The sequence below is a fragment of the Armigeres subalbatus genome, chromosome 3, assembly GCF_024139115.2.
Source record: "Armigeres subalbatus isolate Guangzhou_Male chromosome 3, GZ_Asu_2, whole genome shotgun sequence".
Lineage (NCBI taxonomy): Eukaryota > Metazoa > Arthropoda > Insecta > Diptera > Culicidae > Armigeres > Armigeres subalbatus.
In genome coordinates, this window is record NC_085141.1 from 282,634,020 (window position 1) to 282,653,712 (window position 19,693).

Genomic DNA, 19,693 nt, shown 5'->3' on the forward strand with positions numbered 1-19,693 from the left:
CCGTCGTGCAATGGTCAAAACGGCACAGAAAACAGAACAAGCACCTTGCTGCTCCACCAGCTGGCAGCTGGCAATGGAGGATAGTGGGAGTTGACACTCACCGAACCGAGCACGAGTAGGACTCAGACGATTCGCTCGTCCTCGGCCGTTTGTGTTCATTCATGGAATGCCAACATTTGAGTTACCCTCACACCAACAGCTGCTACATCCGACTGAGTTCAGTGCCACGTTATCCATGTGTTCGATGGATGCCGGTAGTAAGTTACCGCGCGTTTCCAATTCGAATGGTTGAATGTTTACGGAAAATGAGTGACCCGGACAAGCGCTACTGCTGCTACTGTAGCGTAGATGTACCGTCGTCCCATCGTTTCCCGTTCTCCACAAATTGAACAGACGACCGGCGCGGCGTCTTACTATCACCGTGGCGACGCCGACGGAGCGTAAATTATGATACCCGAGCTGTTGTAAATAATATGAATATGATTTGGATGAGAGGATTTATCATTTCTAGTCTAGCAACATGTATATTTTTTTGCTGGGAGTGAAACACTTTTGCAGTCATTGGTATAGGCTACCGTTGCTACGGTTGGGCTACGATTGTATACCACATGTGTGTAAGGGAAGGGGGGGGGGCAATATGCCCTAGCTAAGCAAACACTGCTTTATTGTCTTATTTGTAACGCTATTCATGAGTATTTTTACATCATGCATCAGTTAAACAAGATAGCTGTTTGATGCCATTCAAAAATTGTCAAAAATCTCAATCATATTGATAATATTCACATTTCAAAAAAGTGGTAATATTCTGTTGCCGGAAAACTCATGAGGCAAAACGCCTTTTAGCTGGCAGCTCCTAAGGAACAAAGCACCACGCGTCGGCGAATCAGCATTCTGGTATGGATAGTGCGTGGAGCCGGATGTACATTGTAGGTTAGTGCCTCTAGGGCGTTTTGCCTCGCCAAAATGTTAGATGTTTCTTCAAAATGTGGATATTTTCGTTTTTTCCGACCTTCCCATACACTATTTTGAAACTTTTTTCACCTAACCTACATAATTTTAGATCTAGTTTTATAACGGACACCTTAATGACGGTAAATATGAAGGAAACCACAAAAAGCTTTAGCAATCTTAACCCTCCCAGTGGCGTAGCCACGGGGGTGGTTTTGGGCATACACCCCCCCCCCCAATTTTCTGGCTACGCCACAGCTCCATACTAAAAACCAAAGTTATGGTTGTCGAAACATCAGTATTTGGAGTATGAGCTATGTGGGGAAAGAGGCCCCAAAACGCCCCATCCCTCCCCGATGCAAAACGCCTTTTGTGGTTTCCCTCATATTTACCGTCATTAATATGTCCGTAACAAAACTAGATCTAAAATTATGTAGGATAGGCGAAGAAAGTTTCAAAATAGAGCATGGAAGGTCGGAAAACCGAAAATTTCCACATTTTGAAGAAACATCTAACATTTTTGGCGAGGCAAAACGCCCTAGTGGCAATAACCTACAAAGTACTTGCGTCTCCACGGACTATCCATACTAGAATGCTGATTCACCAACGCGTGGTACTTTGTTCCCTAGGAGCCGCCAGCTGAAAGGCGTTTTGCCTCATGAGTTTTCCGGCAACAAAATATCACCACTTTTTGGAAATGTGAATATTATCAATAGGATTCAGATTTTTGACATTTTTTGAATGGCATCAACTAGCTATCTTGTTTAACTGATGCATAATGTAAAAATATCCATGAATATAGGTGATAGGAGTGTTTGCTTAGCTAGGGCATATTGCCCCCAACCCCCCCCCTTCCCCTAATGTTCGGGACAGTGTTGAAAAAATCATTCTCAAATTTCAATCATCAAGCTCTTACACACGAGAAAACTCGTTTGCAATTTCAAAATGAAGCATCGCAAAAGATGGACACAAGATATTCCGTAATGATTCAAATCATGCATGGTTTTCTGAGATAGATGAGTGCACGGGGTTTCTTCAACTAGCGCTTGATTTGAATCATCCATAAGTTTTATGATTTTGAGTTTTGAGATCGGTGTTTCCTTCGGGAGATGACCGGGCCCTGGTACCAGTTTACTGGATCCCAGCCAGTTTAAGCGGAATGGAGGAATACCTAGAGGACGTGACGGAGGTTTGACAATGGACACTGCACTATGGTCCAGGATACAGATTTACGCGGAAAGATGAATTTTACGCCAAAACTATATTTTCTAGAAAAAAACTGTTGTTCTACAAAATTGTTGGAAATAGTAAGGCCATCATTATAGTGCAACCAAAAAATAGGGTGGCCCAGCATATGAAAAAAAATTAGTAAATATTTTTAATTTTTTTTGGAATATTAACATGTTATGTTCAACAAAGTTCTAGCGTAGCTTATTCCAATCAATTTTGCTATAAAAACTTTTTCTGTAGCTCTTAAGTTGGCTGATTTAGAGCAATTTTACCTAATTGGATTAGGGTGTACCTCAAAAAACAGTATTTTTAATCTACTTTTTTTATTTTAGATTTCTCGAAAAAGTCGTCTTCAGGTGACTTTTAGAGCTCAAAAAAATGCAACTTTTGATGGGTGAATATGCTCAATATCTTTTACCGATCAAAAGTTATAATCGTTTTTCTGTCAAAATCATATTTTTTTCATAAGTTAATATCTCCGGTTAGGGCAGACCAAAAAAATATATTCACGCGGTATTTGAAAGAGAAATTCATATTCTTCATTATGTCAAAAAATTTGAGATATGTAATATTTTTATCTCAAGTTTTACTAATTTTATTAAAATCATGTTTTTTCAAATAAATTGATATAACTCGACTACGGAAGAAGATGCAGACGATATTCTTATAGCAAAACACGCGTTTTGGAAAGCCCCAAAAGTCTTCAGAAAGTGACATCCGTGAAAAATAAAAAATGAAATGAGCAGATCATAAATATTGTTTTTTGAGGGACACCCTAATTCTGGTAAGTAAAATTACTCTAAACAAGTGAGCTTAAGAGCTACATAAAAAGTTTATATAGCAAAGTTGATTGGAAAAGCTGCGCTACAACTTTGTAGAACATTTTATGTCAATATTCCGCAAAATAAAAAAAAATAAAAATTTCACATTTTTATAAAATGGCCCACCCTATTTTTCGGTAACTCTATAATAAGGGCCCGAGTATCCAGAACAACTTTGTAGAACAAATTTTTTTTCTTAAAAGTATGCTTTAGGCCGAAAATGCATCTTTTCTCGTAAATCTTGCAATACGATGATAATGATAAAACTTATAAAAAGTGTTAAAGCTGTAGATTTTTTATTTTTCATTTCTCACAAATGTCACCTTCTGAAGACTTTTGGGGCTTTCCAAAACGCGTGTTTTGCTATAAGAATATCGTCTGTATCTTCTTCCATTGCCGAGTTATATCATTTTTATTTTAAAAACATGATTTTAGTAAAATTGGTAAAACTTGAGATAAAAAAATAACATATCTCCAATTTTTTGACATAATAAGGAATATGACAAATGCCGTGGAAACATATTGTTTTGGTCTGCCCTAACCGGAGATATCAACTTATGAAAAAAATGTAATTTTGACAGAAAAACGATTATAACTTTTGATCGGTAGAAGATATTGAGCATATTTACCCATCAAAAGTTGCATTTTTTTAAGCTCTAAAAGTCACCTGAAGACGACTTTTTCGAGAAATCTAAAACAAAAAAAGTAGATCAAAAATACAGCTGTGTGTGTTACAGCTGGCGCAGCAAGAACAACAGCAGCAGTAGCAGATACATCGACAGCTCCCAGGGCAGAGCGGGTTCAACTAGCTGCCAACAGAAGTCGAAAATCGTTGCAGCTTAAAGATCGGTGCAGGAGTTCAACTTTTTCGTGGACTTTAAGAGCAATATCGATGAGAAGAGACTCCTGCTGTCTTAGCTCAGCAGGAACAGGGAAGTATCAACCCATCTGTGTTGTACTCTAAGAAGCAGAGGAAAGAAATCCGCTGAGGTTCTGCGGACATCTAAAGATAAAAAGGCAAGAACACTGCTGGGCGACAGAAAGCCAGACGGACTCAAGATGCAGACGCATGAGGACGCTGTCGCCGTCGAGCTGATGGACGCCAATTTACAGGGATAAGGATGGTACGATGGTACATGGTAGGTCAAAATGAGAAGAGAAAGCGACAGCTGAAGCGAAAAGAGGCTAGCAAAATGGATGGAAACAGGAAAGAAAAGGCTCCTCGTCAGCAGACGCCGAAGGAGGAAACCATATTCAGGCCACCAACGACGCTACAACGAATGGAGTGGTCTTCAAGAAGGCTCTAAAGGAGCCGAATGTAAGGGACTTGGATGAAAACGTGGCACGGACCAGGCGCACACAAACCGGAGAAATGCTATACGAGTTAAAGAAGGACTCTGCGGTTCATAGCACTATTATGCAGGAGTACATTGCAAAATCGGTGAAATTTGGCTGAACGGATCATTTGACCGAATGCCGTTTTGCCGAAGTGAGAAAAGAGAAGTGAGGAGTTAAAAGTAAGAAGTGGAAACTTAGAGTTAAAGTGAGAAATGAGAAGCGAGAATCGAAAAATGAGAAGTGAAAAGTGAGAAGTAAAAATAGAAAAGTGAAAAATGAGAAGTGAGAAAAGACAACTAAGATGTGAGAAGTTAGAGTTGAGTAGTGAGAAGGAGAATTGAAAAGTGAAACTAAGAAGTAATAAGCGAGATTTGAGAAATGAGAAGTGAGGAGTGAGAATTCAGAATTTATTTACTTATTTATTCAGACTAAGGCCGAGAACCATTTTCACCGAATTACTGTCCGACATTCTGGCTACGTGTCCAGCCCACCGCAGTCTTTCGATTTTCGCGGTGTGAACGATGGATGGTTCTCCCAACAGTTGATGCAACTCGTGGTTCATTCGCCTCCTCCACGAACCGTCCGCCATCTGCACCCCACCATAGATGGTACGCAGCACTTTCCTTTCGAAAACTCCCAGTGCGCGTTGGTCCTCCACGAGCATCGTCCAGGTCTCGTGCCCGTAGAGAACTACCGGTCTAATAAGCGTTTTGTAGATAGTCAGTTTGGTACGGCGGCGAACTCTATTCGATCGAAGCGTTTTACGGAGTCCAAAGTACGTACGATTTCCTGCCATGATGGTATCGTTATCGGCGGTCACCAGTGAGCCCAAGTACACGAATTCTTCAACCACCTCGATTTCGTCACCACCGATAGAAACTCGTGGTGGGTGGCTTACATTGACCTCTCTTGAGCCTCTTCCTATCATGTACTTCGTCTTCGACGTGTCGATGACTAATCCAATCCGTTTAACTTCGCTTTTCAGTCTGATATAGGCTTCCTCCATCCTCCCAAAGTTACGTGCCATGATATCAATGTCGTCGGCGAAACCAAATAACTGGACGGACTTCGTGAAAATCGTACCACTCGTGTCAATCCCTGCCCTTCGTATTACTCCCTTCAAAGCGATGTTGAATAGCAGACACGAAAGACCATCACCTTGCCGTAACCCTCTACGCGTTTCGAAGGGACTCGAGAATGCCCCTGAAACTCGAATTACGCACATCACCCGATCCATCGTCGCCTTGATCAACCGTATCAGTTTATCCGGAAATCCGTTTTCGAGCATTAGCTCGCAGCCTCCCGCGGAATGGTGATTCGAAGCACCTTCTTTCCCCGCAAAAATATCCACAAGGCACATGGAGATCACCTAACCAAGAAACGGAAAACCAAATCGACCACGTTCTAATCGACGGTTAAATTCTTCTCCGACATCACGAACGTCCGCACTTACCGCAGTGCGAATATTGAATCCGACCACTACCTCGTTGCAGTATGCCTACGCTCAAAACTCTCGACGGTGTACAAGACACTTCGGAGTCGGACGCCGCGGCTTAACATTGAGCGGCTACAAGACGGTAGACTAGCCCAAGAATACGCGCAGCAGCTGGAAGTGGCACTCCAAACAGAAGAGCAGCTATGCGCAGCGTCTCTTGAAGATGGCTGGAGAGGTATTCAATCCGTCATTGGAAGCACCACACTAGGCACGGTGCCCTCGGATTAGAGAAACGACTGGTATGACGGTGAATGTGAGCAGCTAGTTGAGGAGAAGAATGCAGCATGGGCGAGATTGATGCAACACCGCACGAGGGCGAACGAGGCACGATATTAACGGGCGCGGAACAGACAAAACTCGATTTTCCGGAGGAAAAAGCGCCAGTAGGAAGATCGAGACCGTGAAGAGACGGAGCAACTGTACCGCGCTAATAACACACGAAAGTTCTGTGAGAAGTTGAACCGTTCACGTAAGGGCCACGTGCCACAGCCTGATATGTGTAGGGACATAAACGGGAACCTTCTTACGAACGAGCGTGAGGTGATCCAAAGGTGGCGGCAGCACTACGAAGAACACCTGAATGGCGATGTGGCAGACGAAGATGGCGGTATGGTGATGGACCTGGGAGAACGCGCGCAGGACATAATTCTACCGGCTCCGGATCTCCAGGAAATCCAGGAGAAGATTGGCCGGCTGAAAAATAACAAATCCCCTGGGGTTGACCAAATACCAGGAGAGCTATTTAAACACGGTGGTGAGGCACTGGCTAGAGCGCTGCACTGGGTCATTACCAAGATTTGGGAGGAGGAAGTTTAGCCGCAGGTGTGAATGGAAGGTGTCTTGTGTCCCATCTACAAAAAGGGCGATAAGCTGGATTGTAGCAACTACCGCGCAATCACATTGCTGAACGCCGCCTACAACGTACTCTCCCAAATTTTATGCCGTCGACTAGCACCAATTGCAAGGGAGTTTCTGGGGCAGTACCTGGTTGGTTTTATGGGCGATCGCTGCACCACAGACCAGGTGTTCGCCATTCGCCAAGTACTGCAGAAATGCCGCGAATACAACGTGCCCACACATCATCTATGCATCGACTTCAAAGCAGCATATGATACAATCAATCGGGACCAGCTATGGCAGCTAATGCACGAACTCGGTTTTCCGGATAAACTGACACGGTTGATCAAAGCGACGATGGATCGGGTGATGTGCGTAGTTCGAGTTTCAGGGGCATTCTCGAGTCCCTTCGAAACCCGCAGAGGGTTACGGCAAGGTGATGGTCTTTCGTGTTTGCTATTCAACATCGCTTTGGAAGGGGTAATACGAAGAGCAGGGATTAACACGAGTGGTACAATTTTCAACAAGTCCGTCCAGCTATTTGGTTTCGCCGACGACATAGATATTATGGCACGTAACTTTGAGAAGATGGAGGAAGCCTACATCAGACTGAAGAGGGAAGCTAAGCGGATCGGACTAGTCATCAACACGTCGAAGACGAAGTACATGATAGGAAGAGGTTCAAGAGAAGACAATGTGAGCCACCCACCGCGAGTTTGCATCGGTGGTGACGAAATCGAGGTGGTAGAAGAATTTGTGTACTTGGGCTCACTGGTGACTGCCGAAAATGACACCAGCAGAGAAATTCGGAGACGCATAGTGGCTGGAAATCGTACGTACTTTGGACTCCGTAAGACGCTCCGATCGAATAGAGTTCGCCGCCGTACCAAACTGACATTCTACAAAACGCTTAGACCGGTAGTCCTCTACGGATACGAGACCTGGACGATGCTCGTGGAGGACCAACGCGCACTTGGAGTTTTCGAAAGGAAAGTGCTGCGTACCATCTATGGTGGGGTGCAGATGGCGGACGGTACGTGGAGGAGGCGAATGAACCACGAATTGCATCAGCTGTTGGGAGAACCATCCATCGTTCACACCGCGAAAATCGGACGACTGCGATGGGCCGTGCACGTAGCCAGAATGTCGGACAGTAACCCGGTGAAAATGGTTCTCGACAACGATCCGACGGGCACAAGAAGGCGAGGTGCGCAGCGGGCAAGGTGGATCGATCAGGTGGAAGATGACTTGCGGACCCTCCGTAGACTGCGTGGTTGGCGACGTGTAGCCATGGACCGAGCCGAATGGAGAAGACTCTTATATACCGCACAGGCCACTTCGGCCTTAGTCTGATTAAATAATAATAATAGCACCAACTGCAAGGGAGTTCGTGGGGCAGCACCAGGCGGGTTTTATGGACAAACGCTCCACCACGGACCAGGTGTTCGCCATTCGCCAAGTACTGCAGAAATGCCGCGAATACAACGTGCCCACACATCATCTATTCATCGATTTCAAAGCCGCATATGATACAATCGATCGGGACCAGCTATGGCAGCTAATGCACGAACACGGATTTCCGAATAAACTGACACGGTTGATCAAAGCGACGATGGATCGGGTGATGTACGTAGTTCGAGTTTCAGGGGCATTCTCGAGTCCCTTCGAAACGCGCAGAGGGTTACGGCAAGGTTATGGTCTTTCGTGTCTACTATTCAGCATCGCTTTGGAAGGGGTAATACGAAGATCAGGGATTGACACGAGTGGTACAATTTTCAATAAGTCCGTACAGCTATTTGGCTTCGCCGACGACATAGATATTATGGCACGTAACTTTGAGAAAATGGAGGAAGCCTACATCAGACTGAAATCAAGAAATTAGCCTATTTTTTCAATAAAACCGTTCTATTTGACTGAAATTTCAATCAGAAAGACCATATTATCTGAAAACGATCGTATATTAGTGCCATTTTTGATTTTGTGATATAAAACGTATTGATATGTTGTATATTTATTTTAAAAATACTGAAAATTGATTTTTATATGAGTTTTGGACAGCAGTATCGTAAAACAACGATTCAACCTTTAAAATTAGGAAGAAAACATACATTATCTTTATCAAAATTTCTCAGAACACAATTTTCTAAAACATTGTCAAAAACCCGAACAAAAAAAATGTAGAAAAAAATTTTTTTTTTTGCTCGGGTGTCGCATTAAAACATAATAGTGGATTTCACGCTCTAGATTTTGTCGGGCAGCTTTTTGAACACATTCTGCATTAAATCACTGCAGCGTCATTTATAGGTATTTTCCCATATATTTAGTCATTTTTACTTATATCAACTTCTTGTTCATTGAGGACTCACTTAGGTTTAACGGATGTGGCTGAATTTTTTGCAGTAGTTTCTTAAAGCAAGAAACTTATGTTTCAGGGGGTATCAGCCTTCAAAAACTGTTTTTTTTCATATGTATAAGTATGGTCCATATAATCCATAGGCTCCGTTAACGAGCAACCGAATTATTTGACCCACAGGTCTTGCATCCCATCGACACGGGTCAACTCGGGATTCGAGGTTAGGAAAGTCGTATTGTCAGCTTCATTGTTTAGCTGAGCCTGACAATATGACCAGATTTACTCCGTTGCATCTTCATACAACATATTGGGAAATTATTCCAAGAAATAAGAACAGTTGAATGCTCCTATTTGAATTGCCCGATCATTTCACGTAAGAATTGTCAAAATCGACTCATCTCACGACAAGAGAGGTCCAAAATTGAATTGGTCCAAAATTGAGATAGCCCTTGAAATTCAAGGATGTTTATAAGATTTCATATGGTAAATTTGTTTAGGCCAAATGTAATTCTAAAACAATACGGGATACGAAAAAATGCGAAATTCGTTGAAGATTTCGAAATGCTGAAAATAATCCTCTCAATGTGATTTCTTTAAAACCAAACAATAAACCTTCTTATTGAGTACACTCATTGCAATTCCCGCTTTGATTAATTATTTCTAGACAATTTCCCATTATTATGCAACCCACTTCAGAAAGATTTAATCGTCCTTTCATTTACGTCCTGTCGGACAAACTCGTTCACTGGAACGTACAAAAGGTGCCCATTTTCCAAGGTGAATCATTGCCGCCATTTCGAAGTTGAACGGTACTCCAATGTTTCTTACGACTTCCGCATCCTTTTCCGTTTAATACCACCACACCTGAAAAGTTGATGATCCGTCTTCAACGCCAACGCAAGCTCTTTCCGAATGAAGGCCCACCAAGCGCCTGGAACCCTATGGTACCATCAGGCCAGGCCAGTTAAGTTGAGTTCTATCTCAGGAGAAATAATGAAAGCTATAAATTTGCAGCATTTTACCACCAGCAATCCGAGTTTGCTGTTTTCTATCCGGTTAGTCCTATCAATGTTTCACTATTTGCTTGCCCCCTTTACCAGTTGAGCAAGGAAAAAGACCATGAAAAAGATTACGACTATTTGATATCTCTCATGATGTTTCTTTGCAATCTGTGGTATTAATCGACTATGGCCAACGGAGAAAGATATGTGTGGAGGGAAGGTCAAAGGAAACGAAGCAATATTTGTCACTTGGTAAATTTTATCGTTTTTTTGGGTATTCGTTAAAAGCACTCTGCAGAGCATACCCAAACAAATGTGTGCTGTGTGAAAGAAATGTTCAGAAACATATGGTTCGTTAGTTTCCATTGTCAAGCTCAATTTTGTCATATGGATTAATATCACAATGATATAAATTGCTACGCACCGGAGAGCATGCTGGTAACATTTTGTATCATAGCTTTATGTGCATAGACACATAGACAAATATGTGCATCTGAATTCTGTAACAGTTCGTTATTCAGTGTAGCTGCATAGCAATGCTTTCCATACATCTGCACTTAATTTGTTTATCTTTTGGTAAAATCTCTAAACAAAAGACGAAGATACAAATATTTACACTCAAATTTTTAATTTTAAACCTAACAACATCCAGTACAATAACATTCAATTCCTATTTTGATATTCTGAATGCAATTGATGCAATTGCATCATGAAGGAGCGTCACATCCAGCTTTATTTCCACTGCTTCCGCATTTCCATTGCCTAATTTCAAAATGATTTCACATAACAAGTCTATCTGACTTGAAGCTTATCTAAGAGACAAAACTTCAAACGGAAGCAATACTCCTCATCCACTTCGTATTCCGCAACGCTAAACTACTTCCTCTCATTCGAATGCCGCACTCCTTATTGTTGCCGTCAAACTTGGCTTTAGAAATTCAATTACATATTTTTCCCATTAATTTTCATTTGGCTTTCCTGTTTTGACACACAAAAGCAGACTACTTTTTTTTGCGAATGGCATTTTTTGTGTTCCTTCAGCTTCAGCTTCCATTCACTCACCAAGTCGCTGGCTCTCTTACTGTGTGTGTCAGGCAGTGCATCGTTGGAAAATTTAATACACTGGAGTTGAAGACTCTTGAATCCTGGTATATCACTCGTACAATGTAGAACCACGTAGAACATTCGCTTGGAGCAAGAAGTCTTGTTTTCAATCAGCAGAGTATGTTAGAATAAAATACTTGGAAAGGAATGCGGGTTCAGTACAACTTTGATAAACACTGCGACCGATTTAGAGTCATAATAATTTCCTATTACATACAACACATACTTTATTAAATTCAAAACATCCAAAATATTTCGATTTGATATATTATAGGCTGACCGGGTTACGAGCTTTTTAAATGGAAGATCGATAAATTACGAAGCTTCATTTAACAAAGAGATGGAGTGCAGAGCTTCCATAATTTGAAAAAGTGACTTGTTTTTATCATCCTTTATCCTATGCGATGAGCTTCAAATGTTCGTGTCCTAGGAAGGGTATAAATGATCATCCGCAAGAACTTATTTTGTACCTTTTGAAGTTTACGTGGTAGGTTTTCGCAAAGTTACGTGGGGGAATGTCCTAATTGTGGATACTCGATGGGCTACAGCTTTTTCTTGATGAACCAACGCCGAATAAAGTATCCTTCTATACTAGACTCAATCCCGAGCCAATCGCTATCGCCCTGAACGATCAGCGCCCTCAGGTCGTCTTTATCTGCAAAAAGGTATCGTGTGCGCGACCTACCTACATCGAAGCCTGCGGCTTCCGGGTTCTCCACTGGATAATATCTTCGCTTGACGCACTACCGGCATACGAACGACAACGTATCCAGCGAGTACAGCAGATTTAACAGGACATTGCCCTTAGTTACTATTTTATCAATCTGTTTCCTGAGAATAAGCTGGCTGTCTAGGGTAAAGCCAAAATAATCGGCTCATTGGCCCACTCCACTGTTGTGCGTTGAGGGTGGTTTTACAATCCATATATCCGATCAAGAATGCATAACAAAATTATAACAAGGGGAGTTATTTATTTCAGAAAAAAATTGTAACAAAATGTGTTATAAATTTTGCTGGTTAGTTGTTAAAGTAACAAAAATTATATCAAAAAGACCTCTAGCCGTAACATAATTAAAACAGAGGTTGATACCTTCATATCAACATTATAACAAACGTTGATATAATTTTTCTGTACAAAAATCTACTTTCGAGGTAATTGCCTACATCACGGATGGAAATCTGGTACGCTACCACGCCGGATTTCCATCCATAATGTAGGCTGTTCGGGCTGCGTCCTGACAGCTCGAAGAATTTTTCACTTTTGACTGTTGTTGTTTGAGCTATGTATGACCCGCTTACTTCGATTTGTTTGGCAGCACGGATGTGGGAGCTTTGCAGAAAGGAGAATTTTCAGCGCGCATGAAGCTGGGAGAAAAAGCTTTGTGTGCGATCAGTTAGCATTTAGCGTCCGTCGCGATCGGGAGCAATTTATAATCGTTAATAATGTTACCAAATCTTTGTTAAAAAATGGAGCAGTAAATCTAGTGTTAAAATTAAGCTAAGTGTTTTAATTAGGAAGGATCTCCGTATTCCACTTCGTACCTACCCCGATACAGTCCGCTACTCGACATAAAATGGTCCTACCGAACCGGATGTTCGATAGATGTTGAGCACTTCACGTTGGCACTAAAACCGGAATACTTCGATCGGATATGAACTATACTGCTGCTTGACATTTGACTTTTGGTGTCATTAATCCCTGCTCTTTGAAGTTGAATTTCGGAAGAATTGATTCGGTCGAAAAAGTGAAAGTTCAAGAAGATTCGGCCGGAAAAGTGAGAATCCTGCCATAATTTGTTGAAAATCTCATAAAAGTGAAGAAACGTGGTAATGACGCCATCTTGGCGAAAGTGAAGTGGGAACAAGACGCCATTGCGTTCAAGTGCTAGATGAGCGTGGAAGACGCCATCTTGATAATTGGTGAAGAATAGTGAAATGAAGTGAGACCACGAGAGCACCTTCCGCCCAAGCATCGTGATTATAGACTTGGCTGTTTTCCATGTTTGGTTCGGGCAAAAGGCTCGAAATGTTCCGGTGAATCTCTGGTCATGACTAAGAAGAAGGAAAAAACCCCTCAAGTGGTAGCGGCACAAGGCCAACAGACACCCAACGTTAAGAAGAATAAGAAGCAAACCAACTTGCAGGAAATGATGGCGCAGGCTGAGCAGACAAACGTTCTCGTCCATCGTCGCGGTTTGGCAAAAGGTAAGCTAACTAGACTTTTCAACAAACTATTCCTTGAAAACGAAGAACAACTTCAGTTAGATGAGGCTGAGGTGCGACACTACATAAAAAAGGTAGAAGCAGCGCACAACGACCTTCATGAAAAAATCCTTGCGTTAGTCCATGTCGACGACAGGGAAGAGCACGATCAGCATTATGTTCAGTTCGATGAACTACAAGATGAGATCTCCATTAAGCTGGAAGAGCAGTTGGCCAAGTGCTCTGCTACTGCATTCGCGTCTAGAGCTACCTTTGCCCCATCTCAACCTCATGCTCCCATATTGGTTCACCAGCCTCTGAAAATTCCAATTCCTACCTTTGATGGCCGCTACGAAAGCTGGCCAAAGTTTAAAGTAATGTCTAGATCAACATTTGAAAAGGGCGTAACAGCCAAAATTTATTCCTTCTGATTCCTCGTCTACATATATTGCTATATATGTAGACAAAGCTTCAGAAGGAATAAATTTTGGCTGTTACGCCCTTTTCAAATGTTGGTCTAGAATACTCCTGATCCTCCTGCTGTCAAGCTGTACCACCTGGATAAGGCTTTGACAGGCAGTGCTGCTGGTATAATTGACGCAAAGACCATCAGTGAAGGAAATTACAATCATGCTTGGGAGATACTTGAGGAAAGGTATGAGAACAAACGTCATGCCATCGATAAACACATCCATGGCTTATTGAATCTCAAAAGGATGTCCCGGGGAACCTACGATGAGCTGAGAAAGTTGCTGGACGAATGCTCGAAACACGTCGAGAGTTTGAAGTTTTTACAACAAGAATTTCTAGGAGTATCGGAGCTCATTTTGGTCCATGTGTTGGCATCCGCCTTGGATAAGGATATCCGACGTCGTTGGGAACACACGGTCAAACACGGTGACCTACCCGGGTATAATCAAATCTCGCTTAACTTTTCAAAAGGACCTAAGTAACATTTTTTTCATGAATTAGTTTGAATAGCGTAATCAACAGAACAACATGAAAGCTATTTATTGCGCTTTTTAAAATAATTCATGAAAAAAATGTTACTTAGGTCCTTTTGAAAAGTTAAGCGAGAAATGATGAAGTATCTCAAAGAGGAGTGCTTCACCATGGAAAGATGTGATGGTCCATCCATGAAACAGGGGTTCTCACAACCGAGACCAATCAACTCTGGAACTAGGACAAGCCAAAAGTCTTTGGCAGCTGTAACGAAGGAATCGGAGTCAAAGTGTGATTTCTGTGGGAAAGGGCACCTAAACTTTACTTGTACGGAGTTTAAGGGATTAGCCGTTCAACAACGTCTTGCAAATGTCAGGGAATGCAATGTGTGCTTCAATTGTCTGAAGCGAGGACATCGAGGTAGCAACTGCTCGTCGGATAAAACTTACAATCGCTGCATGCGCCGCCACCATAGTCTGCTACACACCGAGGACAAGTCGAAATCAATAGTGATTGAAGAACCACAATCGAATCCAGCAAACCAACCGATCCCAAAGAAGGAAGATCAGCAGTTGAATCCGCCCAAAAAAGCCACATCTGCCAGCTGTCGCAGCGAGAATGTTCCCTGCCATCAAGTGCTTCTTCTAACAGCTGTAGTGGACATTATTGATAAAAACCAAAAAAAAAAAAACCCGTGTCGAATTTTATTAGATAGCGCCTCCCAAGTCAATCTTATTTCTAATCGTATGGTCCAAGTTTTGGGAATGAAGAAGTATCCGTCCAACATCGTCGTAGCAGGGATTAATGACACCAAGAGTCAAATGTCAAGCAGCAGTATAGTTCATATCCGATCGAGGTATTCCGGTTTTAGTGCCAACGTGAAGTGCTTGGTGACTGACAAGGTTACAGCTGATTTACCATCGTCAACGGTGGACATCATAGATTGGGAAATTCCACCCGGAGTCCAACTTGCCGATCCATTGTTCTACCAATCTGGAAAGGTAGACTTGTTACTAGGCAACCAATTATTCTTGAAGCTTCTATTGCCTGGTGAAGTTCAACTAGCGGATAATCTTCCATGACTTCGAGAGACTCGGCTTGGTTGGGTCGTCGGTGGTGTTTGCAATGACGCGATGTATGGTCCCGTAGTTTATTCGCATTCACTCACACTTGACGAACTGAATCGCTGCGTTCAAAAATTCTGGGAAGTTGAGGAAATATTGAGTGCAGCGCCGCCATCAGAAGCTGAAAACTGTGAACGACATTTTCAAGAAACTCATCGTCGAGATGAAACCGGGCGATTTATCGTTCAATTGCCTTTGAAAAATGATGTTGCTGAGTTAAGTGATTCCCGTTCGATGGCTCTTAAAAGATTTTTCATTCTGGAGAGAAGACTCGAACAAGATCCTGAGTTGAAGCGACAGTATGCCGAGTTTATGGAAGACTACGAGCGGCTCGGGCACTGTGAAGAGGTCAAAGAAGGCGATGATCCCGAAGGTATTAAATGGTACCTGCCACATCATGCCATCTTACGTCCGTCGAATACCACCACTAAATGCCGAGTGGTATTCGATGCATCCGCTAAAGTGAAGGGCTTATCATTAAATGACATCATGATGATAGGGTCTTTGAACCAGTGTAACTTGGACGAGATTGCACTTCGTTTTCGATTTCCTCGCTACGTGTTGACTACGGACGTAGCAAAAATGTATCGTCAGGTGATTCTGGAGAAGGAACATAGGCGTCTGCAAAGAATATTCTTTCGCCTGAATCCATCGGACCCGCTTAGAGTGTTGGAGTTAAAAACTGTTACGTATGGTACAGCTTCGGCACCATTCCTTGCAACCAGAGTGATGCTACAGTTGGCACTTGATGATGAAGACAAATATCCACTTGCAGCAAAGATCGTAAAACGTTGCTTTTACGTGGATAACGCACTTTTTGGCTTTGATGACTTGGAAGAAGCTCGTGAGGCTCAGTTGCAATTGATCCAGCTCTTGAAGGCAGGTGGTTTTCATTTACACAAGTGGGCATCAAACTGTAAACAGCTTTTGAGCACGATACCACTATCAGATCGTGAAGAGTTGGTCAGCATTGAAGGGATGGGTGTGAATGACGTCATCAAAACGCTTGGGCTGCTGTGGAACCCGGCCGATGATAAATTGATCTTCGTTGCAAAGCCGTCTCCTGGCATAGATAAACCGACGAAGCGTCAAGTGCTGTCGTTGGTTGCAAGCATGTTCGATCCGTTGGGACTGGCTGCTCCGGTGATTCTCGTTGGAAAGATGCTAATGAAGAACATATGGAGTGAGCAGATTGATTGGGATGAAGAATTAAGTGAAGAATTAAAAAAGTGTTGGAATTACTTCCTAAAGTGCTTGAGTGATGTGAAGAATATCCAAATTCCTCGTCAAGTAGTGGCACAAGGTGCAATCGCTTTCGAACTTCATGGATTTGGTGATGCGTCTTTGGAGGCGTACGGAGCTTGTGTCTACATAAGATCGATTGTTCCTGGGGAGCCATATGAGGTGAAGCTTTTGACTGCAAAGTCGAAGATAGTGCCAAAATCGGTGTTGACTATTCCGCGTAAAGAACTTTTAGCGGCGTTACTGCTATATCGTCTGGTGAAAAAGGTGATGGTCACGTTGAAGATCTCCTTCCGGCGTGTTATACTATGGTCGGACAACCAAATAGTCCTTGCGTGGCTAAAGAAGAAACCAGAACAATTAGAAGTGTTTGTAAGAAACAGAGTGTGTGAGATTACCTCTAACGGTTCTGACTTTGAGTGGTGTTATGTAAACACTACAGACAATCCAGCTGATATCCCAGAACCATTGCTGGATGAAGATATTCCTGAATTAAAGACCGCTGTCGTCTTGGGCACGATGGTGGAACTGGAATGGTTACCTGTGTTCGAAAAGTTTGAAAGTTTCCGTAAGCTTCAGCGAGTAGTTTCTTTTGTGCTGCGTTTCTGTCGGAACTGTAAGGAGAAGAATAAGCAGAAGCGTATCATTTCATCGTTCCCAACTATAAGCGAGATGCAGAATGCCTTGAAGGTAATTGTACGTGTGGTGCAAAGCCATGAGTTTCCAGCGGAAGTTTCTAATCTGGAAGCAGGTGAGTTCCCCAAGAAACTTAAATCATTGAATCCGTATCTCGACGATGGGGTTTTACGAGTGGGTGGTCGTCTACGCCACTCAAATCTACCGTATACGACCAAGCATCAGTGGATTTTGCCAAATCGAAGTTCCGTAGTAGACAGCCTCATCAGGTGCATCCATCGTGAAAATTTGCACATTGGCCCGTCTGCCTTATTAGCTACTTTGCGCAGACAATTTTGGATTGTGCATGGTCGCTCTGCGGTGCGTAAAATTACACGTGGCTGTGTCCGATGTTTCAAGGTCCATCCGAAGGTGGCTGGGCAATTTATGGGAGATCTTCCATCAAGCCGTTGCGATCGAGCCCCGGCATTCCAGAAGGTGGGATTAGATTTTGCCGGTCCCTTTCTAATCAAGCAAACACATAGGAAGGCTGCACCTGTTAAGGGATATGTTTGCGTGTTTATCTGTATGGTGACAAAGGCCGATGACATACTGACGCGTGTGCGTGCGCAAACGCGTCTAAGACAAAAGAATTCCTCTTGCTGCTATTCTGCTTCACGAGTGCTTGGACGCGTTCGCGCACGCAGACGCGTCAGTATGTCATCGGCCAAAGGAAATCCATCTAGAGGCTGTCGAGAAATTGACTTCGAATGCATTCCTCGCTGCACTTCATCGATTTGTGTCTCGTCGCGGCATTCCAGAAGAGGTGTTTTCGGACAATGGGAAGCAAGCAACGGAAAGGAAATTATTTGAAATTTTGTCAACCACGTGAAATTAATTGGAAAATGATTCCACCCAGTTCACCTCATATGGGTGGGCTGTGGGAAGCTGGTGTGAAGAGCATGAAGACCATATGGAAGAAAACATGTAACACCGCTTCCCTAATCATGATGGAATTTTCGACATTGCTATGCAAAATTGAAGCTCTGCTAAACTCTCGGCCACTTTCGGGCTGCGTCCTGACAGCTCGAAGAATTTTTCACTTTTGACTGTTGTTGGTTCAGCTATGTATGACCCGCTTACTTCGATTTGTTTGGCAGCACGGATGAGGGAGCTTTGCAGGAAGGAGAATTTTTAGCGCTTTGAAAAGCTTTGTGTGTGATCAGTTTGTACACAGCGTCCGTCGCGATAGGGAGCAATTTATAATCGTTATTAATGTTACCAAATCTTTGTTAAAAAAATGGAGCAGTAAATCTAGTGTTAAAATTAAGCTAAGTGTTTTAATTAAGAAGGATCTCCGTATTCCACTTCGTACCTACCCCGATACAGTCCGCTACTCGACAGTAGGCAATTAACTTTGTTCCAGTATTAATATCGAACGGGTTCAAGTTATACTAAAGGTGATAACCTCCGATTTTTTCCTATGTCTACAAAAAATGTAGGCAATTATTTTGTGAAAATATTCATAACTAATGTTGTTATAAGTTTGATATGATATAAAACTGGCCGAAGACACATTTTTATCGAATTATCTAATTATAATACACGTTGTTTTAAATAACAACAATTGATAGAATTGAGTTATAATTTTGTTATGCATTCCTGATCGCTATAGCCGGTACAAGCTTGGGGGATTTTGAGCTGTGTTGATATAGATCTGATGCTCTTATCACTCTCCCATTGTAGCCTTCTGGAGGTTCTGCAAGTCAGAGGTGAACAGGATAAACAGCAGGGTCACGATATTACTGTCTTGGAGGACACCTGCGATGCAGTAGTGCGCATTGGAACTCGCTCTGCTGATTAAGACCCAGAATATCAATGCCGACAGATAGCTAAACAACTTTAGCGATGTAGTTTGTACACTATAGCGTCATACCATACGCAACCGCGAAAAGGGTTTTGAGCTAATTTGTCTGTAGCTCGAGCTATTGTCAAACGAATAAATTTCATCAATAATGAGCATCTGTAGTTTCAAGGGAAAGTTATTGAATGATGATAGAGAAGAATCAAATAAAATTTTAAATAGTGTCGGTATAGTTTGCCCCAATTTCTTATCTAGGCGTATAAACATTTTTGGTTTACTAAAATGTGATGGAAGTAATAATGATGCTTACAGTCCGTTCAGATTACGAGCTTTAGAACTTGGCATAATCAACTATGCATAATAAGATGTGTGAGCTTTAATATCGAAATAATCTTATCAAATGATAAAGGTTGTAGTCTGAATAGGCTTTCAAAAAAGTTTTTATGGATTCTCAATTGAAAGTGTTATTCAAACGTTTCACTATTTTTGCCTTCTAATCAATAATCAATAATGCCTGGCAAAATCTGGTTTCTTGATTTTGTTTCGCTTCGTAAAATTACAAAAATTTCGCTAGAAA

General features: G+C 42.3%; 1 protein-coding gene across 1 annotated transcript; it reads left to right on the forward strand.

Moving 5' to 3' along the window:
- The first annotated feature begins 13,175 nt into the window (after positions 1-13,175).
- LOC134222506 (uncharacterized) lies at positions 13,176-14,332 on the forward strand. Its single transcript, XM_062701655.1, has 4 exons — positions 13,176-13,332; positions 13,378-13,703; positions 13,851-14,239; positions 14,302-14,332. The coding sequence occupies exons 1-4, from the start codon at positions 13,176-13,178 to the stop codon at positions 14,330-14,332; spliced, it is 903 nt and encodes a 300-aa protein (XP_062557639.1).
- Positions 14,333-19,693: the final 5,361 nt, after the last annotated feature.